General features: G+C 40.5%; 1 protein-coding gene across 1 annotated transcript; it reads right to left on the bottom strand.

The window, feature by feature from the left end:
* Window positions 1-704: 704 nt before the first annotated feature.
* SRSF3 (serine and arginine rich splicing factor 3) lies at window positions 705-7,710 on the bottom strand. Its single transcript, XM_045500821.1, has 6 exons — window positions 7,566-7,710; window positions 5,812-6,019; window positions 4,422-4,556; window positions 2,173-2,211; window positions 1,841-1,927; window positions 705-1,683 (listed from the first exon to the last, which is right to left on the bottom strand). Exons 2-6 carry the CDS (start codon window positions 6,015-6,017, stop codon window positions 1,656-1,658), a joined length of 495 nt encoding a protein of 164 aa, XP_045356777.1. The 5' UTR covers window positions 6,018-6,019; window positions 7,566-7,710; the 3' UTR covers window positions 705-1,655.
* Between the last annotated feature and the right edge of the window lie 568 nt (window positions 7,711-8,278).

Raw genomic sequence — 8,278 nt, 5'->3', positions numbered from 1 at the left:
AAGTATCTTCTATAAGAAGGCTCATCCCAAATCTGAATTCTACCTTGTGACACCAATCTTCCTTTGTTGGTATCTGCATGAAAGGTTAGTAAGGACCACTGGAAATTTATTTAGGCCCTCCCTACACCTTATAAAGTATTTTTACAGACTGAACTCAATGCAGTGACTTCTTTCAAATTAAAGAAAGTCAGTATAGCATATTCCAAGACTATCTTTAAGTAGCACATTTAAGGAAACTAAGCCACAAGGTAGTTGCATTATGATTTAATCTAATCGCACAAAAATTTGAAATTACAACTCCTCTGGGTTTCTAAGAGGAAGGTTATGCATGCCTCCATATTCAATTCTGCACCGTTACATTTGAACCATATAGTGAAATTTACATCATAATGGATCAATTTAGAATTTCCATGCAACACCTCTGATTATATAAAATGGAAGCAATTTTTAAAGCTTTGTGGAAGGTCTCATGCTAATGATAAAGCCTTTTCTATGGGCCACTTTGGGTTATAATGTACCAGGTTGCTATACTTTAAAATGTTGGTCACGGAGTATCACGGTCTTTGAACTGGCTCCTACTCCTAAAAAATGGTTAAGTACGATCACTTAGGTGACACCAAGAATTCCCTTCGGCCTCAATTGTGTTTAAGATTTGTGTAACCAACGGATTTCCATGGGACAAGAAGAACTATGGTAATAGTGGGTTCGACTATTACACAATTATGCTAATATTTTATTAATTCAAAAGCACTTTACAAGAAAATATAAGTATGGCTTCCAATAGGAATGTTATACCTGGACTTGATACCAAGCTCACAGATTTTAGTTTTGCAAGGAAAAACAGGCTTTCAGGTTAAACAACAATTTGTAACCAAAACTTTAATCCCAAGGATTCTCACAAACATATTACAAATGACAGCATGAAAAAAAATCTTGCACAGTAACTCAAAGTTCAGCTCTACAATGTACCCTTAAACAGGCAGGACATTGGTATCTTGAATAGTTTCAAATTTCCAAAGAGAGAATGTTACATAGAGCTGTGTGTTCATATACAGCAATCCTGTTAAAATGAACTTATGACCTAAAGCAAAAGTAAACTTTCTTGAAACTTCCAATTCTACACCAACTGGACCACCTCTGCCCAGTATGAAGACAACTAGGATTCATTTTATTTTAAACCTCTAACCTAGTTTAACAGTGCAGCTTAATTTTTAGCTGCTGACTTGGGTTCACAGCAGCTTTTAAAGACTGTTCAATTACAGCTGCATGCACACTATCTCAGCTATGGAAAAACTCTGTTCAATTTTTGCCAGTTTTGTCTTCATAATATGAAATATCAAGCTTTAACTGGGCAGGAGCTAATAGGTTTATTATCAGTCTATGTAAGACTAAACTTCAAAGCAAATTCAATTTTGCTTAAGGGAACATTGTAAAGTAACAACTCTTAATATTACATGCCTCATATGATCCATTCAAATCATAGAGAATTACACCTTTATGTGTCACTGTTCCAAGAGACAAACAAATGTGAACAGCTAAAACATCTTAAAAATGCACCAAGCTTATGAAGTCTCAAACAAAACTTGAATTTTCTGTACATACTCCTGTCAAATGAAGTTATTTCCTGTACACCACTCCTCTTGCAAACGGGTCTTCTATTTCCTTTCATTTGACCTAGATCGGCTAAAAGACAGAAAACCAAAAGTTACATACATAACTCAGTGACATAACCAGGGAATAAAGTTTTTATGGGAAAAATAAAAATCAAAACAGCCTAAGAAGATCACCTTCTCTTTTTTAACAAGTTGTTTATAAATGATCAAGTCATCAAAAATCTTACCTACGAGACCTAGAAAAGGATCGAGACGGCTTGTGATTTCTCTCCCGAGACAGTGATCTCTCTCTCCTCCTATCTCTAGAAAGGGACCTAAAACCAGAGAAAAAAAAAAAAAAAAAAAATAGGGCCATTCAGAATTACACACAACAAATATCCTAAGAAGTCTTCAAAAACTAAAAGCTGGTTCACTGGTGCAACTTATTAACACTGGCTCTATATGCTACTTTTTCATTACTAAAGCCAGTCTTTTACCATTAACCACATCATTTGGAACACAGCTCAGGAACAGCAGAAACATGACTTTCTGAAGGTGGCCAAAAAAGGTAGTTATTTACCTGCTCCGGCTGCGGGAGAAGCTTCTCCGTCTTGGAGATCTAAAAGCAGAAACAGGAAAATTAGGCTAATTGTCAATTAGTACTTATGGCGTGAGGCATTTCCCAACTTTTCAATTTCACTGTTGGGCCCAGTGAATGTGCCGAAGAACTGGCACCCATCGTCCAAAAACAAAACAAAACCGAAAAAACAAAACCAAAAACAAACAAACAAAACAAAAAAAAAAACCAAAACAGAAAAAAAACAGAAAAGAAAAAAAGGCACAGAAGGATTAAGGAACCAAAAGCTCAAGTGAAAAGCAGGTATTCCAACCATGGATTCACTTTAACAAAGAATGCTTCACAGCAGATCTGTCCAATGCAAAACTTCATGTCAAACTAACTTCACTACCCAAACACCACACCAAAATATAGTCCCACAAGTAGTTCCAAAAACAGTACCATAAACCAGTATTTGGAACCCATGCAAACCTGTAAGTCCATGACAAGACTTAGGTACCAGGTGGATAGTGTAATTTTGTGAAAACGCGCTAGGTGTAAATACTGATGCCATTAAGTGCTACATTAGAACTGCATTTGTGATCGTCACATTAAAGAGTGTGTTTAGGCTTATAAAAATTACCTTAGCTTGGCCCACTTTACCCCCAAAATTTAAAATTTGAAAACTGTTAGTAAAACCATTTAAAGGTGATAGGATTCAACAAATTTTTGCTAGAAAAGAAAGCTAAATCTGTTAGGAGTTATTAAAATTTTTAGTTTGGCATCTCACACATGCAAATAAGTTTCACCTGAAGGTCTAGTTACATTATGAGTTCCCTATCACCCTTAAAAGTTTTATTCAAGCAATATATATGTACGTTACCATTCAATTATGCACAGCCAGCCTTTGATCCAGAAAAAAGAATTACTTTAAGCCGCTTACTCCTTATTTTAACCAGCAGTAAACTGTATAAGCAGGAAAAACTTACTAGTTTTGGGTTTCAACAAGCTAGAAATGGTGAGGTGAGGCTGCCGGACTGACGGCCAGGAAGAATTTGCTGAAAAGGTTTTGCCAGATGTTGCGTTGGATTTAGTTGGTTGGCGAAGGGGGTGTTGTGGATTTTTCCTGCTTTTTTGTTAGCCGAAGGCTGCTGCTGTAGTTGTTGTGAAGACATTTGGTAAATAAACAGCTGAGCTGATTGGCCAGGAATGTGTGGGCGGTCGAGGTGGCTGCTGCCGATTTGGTTAAGGTTGGAGAGAAGGCTGAGAGAAAACAGCATGCTCGGGAACCAAAGGGCGGTGCAACCTGACGACTGGCCATGCCTGGGTCATGTGAAACGACACCAGCCAAGCTGAATGGGGCGCGCTGGTCACATGACGCTGAAAGGGCTAGTTGACTGGCTAATGCAGACTCAGAGGGTGGTGAGAAGAGACATGATGGTGACTCTGTAACGGGGTTCATTTTTATTAATAGATGGACCAAAAAGCACAAAAAAAAAATGAAAAACAAGCCATCAGTACAACCATCTATTTAGCTAACAAATACTCTTTATTATGATGGGCAACAGTGTGTTGTTTTGTTTTTCAAAATAGCAAAAGGGGCAAGATTTTGAACTCCTATCTCCTAGAAGGACTTCACTCACCTGTAAGAGGTAAATTAAGTCCTATAGAAACTATTTTGGAGGAGATGTGGAGTTAGCATCCAGACAATACTGCCTGGTCCAAGAATGATGCCATTTTCAATTATAAAAAAACTGAAATCTCTCCTATTTGGTTTTGAAGAACAGATGACTGGGATTACTTTTTTAGCCCCCTTTATTGGTCAGTGACTTAAGTTAGTTTCAGAATGATTTCTACTTTACCAGTTTTAACATTACAACAGCTGCCTGTTTGATAAATACTACAATCGTGCTAATAGTAGAAAACACATTTTTGTGAAGAGCTAGAGTTGAATGTAATGTTTGTCATTATGGAGTCAAGAAATGGAAAAAGGCCTAAATTGAAGTATAAGGGAAGACTTGGAAAGATGCAACTAGAAGATGAACTAGAAGATAGATCCAAGATAGAAGTTACTGACTACCAACATGAACAGTGACCTAAAGACAAAAGCCAACACTCAGCACAACTCACATACCCCAAACTACACCCAGCAAATGTTTCATAAAAACCTCCGATTCTTCAAAGTTTAAAACCCACCAACAAACTTTGAGAGAAATACCTGCTCCTATTAGCTACTCCGTTACACCAATACCTCTAAACACGCTCTCAAGTACCTGCGACGAGGTGGAGGACTCCTTCTCCGATAATCATCTCGAGGGCGACGACCCCAAGAAGGAGGTGGGCCACGATTTCTACTTCTCTTTTCACCATTCGAGAGTTCCACTCTTACTCGGCAGCCACATAGTGTTCTAAGGAAAGAAACATTACTAAATTTAAAAGAGCAAAGACGTGTATACCAAAGCAAAAAGAAAGCACTCCTACTTAGCCTTTTCTGTAAACTACACACCTGAAACATCTGTAGAATCCTTAACAGCAAAACAAGTTTTTCTAATAAAGAAAACCAACTTCCTTATGCTTTAATGCCTTGTTAGAGCCAGTCTACATCATTGGGCTCAATGTTAATTTGTTAAGTTACAAGTGTGAAAACGGATTCTTCCTCAAAGAACCAGTTCATCTGTACATCCTGCTGGGACTTCAAGATCCCAGAACTTGTTTACTGATCTTGATGTTACTAGACTGTTGGTCTTTCTCTTCCCCAGATAACCCCAATTCTCCATGCCAACAGCAGTGAACAAAAGCATTTTGGCCATTTTACATCACCATCTCCCTTCAATCATCACATAATAGCTGACCCATTAGGAAACTGAAGCTGAGGAAAAGTCGGAAAAAAGTTATCCTCCACCTCTTGTTTCACATCCATTCAGATAAACCACCTTTATTGGGCCAGCGATTAAGAGGTGGGAACCTGGAAAAATGTGTTTCTACCATCTGCTTGGATAAATGACCTTCTCTACAACTTTACAGCCAACCCTCAGATCCCTTAACTTTTGGATCTTAAAGATTAACCATTTCCCCTGGTTTCCTGAAATCCAATGGTTTTCCAACAAGCAGGAAGGAGAGAAGGGCAGCACCTGGTCATTCTTAAAACTCAGGTGTTACTTACCAGCCATTAATGGGACACTAAACACACACACAACACAGCTACACATTCCACACTTCCTAAATATTTCAAACACATAAAAGATAATGGTACAATAAAGCCCATGCAACCATTATCCAACTACGAGAATTACCAGTTTGTGGCCATTCTTACTTGAAAAGATCTGATTTCACAATTGTTTCAGAAACAATTCAAAGGTGACACCACAAGTGACAACTTTGTGGAAAGTTTAGATTAAAATGCTTCGACCACATTTTGGATGCAAACATCCGCCCAACAAGAATCGACCATTAAGCATTTTCCTCAATCGCCACTTGAGTAAAGTTACTTCCTATTGATCTTCAGTAAAACATTTTTTCTTTGCAGAAAAGGCATATGTTAAGTCTCCAGTAACATTAACTTCAGATAGCCAAGAAGCTATCTAAAAGTCACATAACCTAGGAATTTTAAACATTAAAAAACACAAGCAACGTATTTGTCATCAACATTAGTCATTAAATTACCTCCCATCTAGCTCTCGAACAGCATCAGCTGCATCTCGGGGATCTTCAAATTCAACAAAAGCAAAGCCGGGAGGGTTTCTAGCAACCCACACACTTCGGAGTGGTCCATAATAGCCAAAAGCTCGTTCCAATTCAGTCTTGTTACCATTGTTTCCAAGATTACCTACATAAACTTTACAGTCCAGTGGACAGGAATCACGATGCATTTCTGTAATTAAAAAAAAATTACCCGAAATGTTAATCATGTACCCAATAAACCTACACAGTGAAAAAAGATCCTTAGAAAAGAATGCTGAAACACTAAAAACCAAACAATTACTACCCTTGAAAGACCCATTTCTCTCTAATCTGTACTTCTAACTACCAGGAAGCCAGCACAAAATGCATTAAGAAGAAAAATGCCTCCTGGAAAAATTGGTGGGGGAGTGGAAAGCACTGAAGAAGCATTTACAATCTGGGCAGTTAGTAACTTTACCAATTATTATAATTAATAGCAAAGATAAAGCACTTAAGGTAGAGTAACTTGTGCAGAACCAAATCCTAGAGACATAATAACCACACCTAATAACCGAAGGGATACTAATGTGTCTTCGTGTAATTAAAACCTTAACCAGCTTCATTCCTAAAGTGTTAGGAATCCAGACACAAGCGCACATATTCCAATTCTATGTATATAAAATATCCAGCAGGTAAATGCAGAGACAGATTCATGGTTACCAGAGGCTGGGTGAGAGGGCAGAGGGAATGAGACCAGCTGCTTAATGGGAATAGGTCTCCTTAGGGGGTAGCAAAAATGTTTTGGAACTAGACAGATATGACAGTTGCACAGCACTGAGAATGTACTAAATACTACTTAACCGCACACTTTAAAAGGAAGCTTATGTTAATTTCAGGGGGGATTTGTTAGTGCAATAATTTACTGCACTTTGGGGGCTTATATTTGCTAGAACTTCAGTACAAGTCACTTCCAAAACGAATCTAATCAACTTGTAGGACAGATTCAATTGCAAAGAGTAACGAACCCAATAACTCAGCTTAAGGGCTTCTCATAAACACCACGTTCTGCTCACTCTGGACTTATCCAATTAAAAAAACTAGTCCAGACACATCCTATTTGCATGACCCCACCCTGTACCCAGGAGTCTTGAGACCAAACCATTGCTGGAGATTTTTTTTTAACTTCGCTGTGAGCAGTTTTAGGAGTTAAGTATCAAAGGTAAACTGCTAGAAGTACAGTGTGGCTCAAGGAAGACCGATCAGTTTAAAAAAAAAAAAAAAGTGATTAAGACTGTAAAAAGTCAAATTAAGATGAAAATACAGGTGACTACACAAACCACGTAACATGGATTGAAAGGTCCAGCCTTGATTAGTGACTGTGGCAAAAAATCCTGAGCTTCCGAAGAAAACGTGGGGGTGGGGGAAAAAAGGCGCCATAAATTGAAAGGCCGCGGCCCGGAGTACAATTCGGTTAGCGGCCCCCTTTCCCGCCTCAACTTTCGGGTTATCCCACTTCTCAGTTCACCACCACCACCTCTCCCCCACCCTCCCGGATAAGGGAAGATTATAAACACCTCCACTTCGAGACCGAGGTACATTCTCTGATGGGCCAGGAGCCCCCGCCACCGCCCCATGCTGAACGTCACAAAATGGCGGCGGCGTCTCTTTGTCTCAACCTGGCGCCATTGGGCCTGGCCCCACCGCGGTCCTGTTAAGTGCCATTTCCCACTGCCCTCCTTTAGTCGCTGGTCTCTTACCGAAATCTTGGGTTACAAAGCAGACGCTCAAAACCACACACCCTCGGATAGTTCTTCCCGCTTCCCGCTCCCCTCCGGCCCGGCTCCCGCAGATGCTCTCGCTGACCTGGCGTCCACGAAATGGCGGACCACCGCCTTCTCCTCGCCCTTATTTATACGCCATGCTGAAGTCACATGATTGGACGGGCTCGCCCAATGAGAGGCGGAGGAGGCTGTGACGTAGCGGCCCTCAAGTCAACGAGAATCGCGGTTGCTGGGAGCGCGCTCTGGCGGTGCCGCTTGGTCCGTGGAGACGTACGCTGCCGCGCTCCAGTCGCCTTAGGCCTGGGGCTTCCTGGGGTGTTTCCGGGTGGCCGACCTCCAAGTTACCCTCGATCCCCTCTCCCTCATCTCCAGATACACTAGGGTTTCATAACACCACTGCTGTTACTCCCAAACGCCGATAGAGCCGTTTGCCCCAAATAAGATTTAGATCGTAAACTCATTACTTAATCCTCGAGAACGGTTAGACTGGAACTAAAGCATCGTGTTTACAGACGAGCTTCAGAGTTGCTCCCAAGGTCACTGAGCTGTGGGTGACCAAACTGCCACCAGATTGTGCCCGCCCACGTCTCACACTACGGAAAAGCCCGATCCTGGAAAGTCGGCCCAACTCTGGCTGGTTTCCCGCCTCTCCCCCAAACTGCAGGATTTGGCAGAGAAGGGTGGCGTCA

This window comes from Leopardus geoffroyi, chromosome B2 (assembly GCF_018350155.1).
Source record: "Leopardus geoffroyi isolate Oge1 chromosome B2, O.geoffroyi_Oge1_pat1.0, whole genome shotgun sequence".
NCBI classification, from domain to species: domain Eukaryota; kingdom Metazoa; phylum Chordata; class Mammalia; order Carnivora; family Felidae; genus Leopardus; species Leopardus geoffroyi.
This window is presented reverse-complemented; position numbering and strand designations above follow the sequence as displayed.

Excerpts from the sequence above, each read along its gene's own strand:
- SRSF3 (XM_045500821.1), bottom strand. The coding sequence starts at position 6,017 with ATGCATCGTGATTCCTGTCCACTGGACTGTAAAGTTTATGTAGGTAAT. Across the intron at positions 1,928-2,172 it reads TTCTCCCGCAGCCGGAGCAG|GTCCCTTTCTAGAGATAGGA; the intron begins GTAAATAACTAC and ends CTCTGGTTTTAG. Across the intron at positions 1,684-1,840 it reads TCCTTTTCTAGGTCTCGTAG|CCGATCTAGGTCAAATGAAA; the intron begins GTAAGATTTTTG and ends TCTGTCTTTTAG.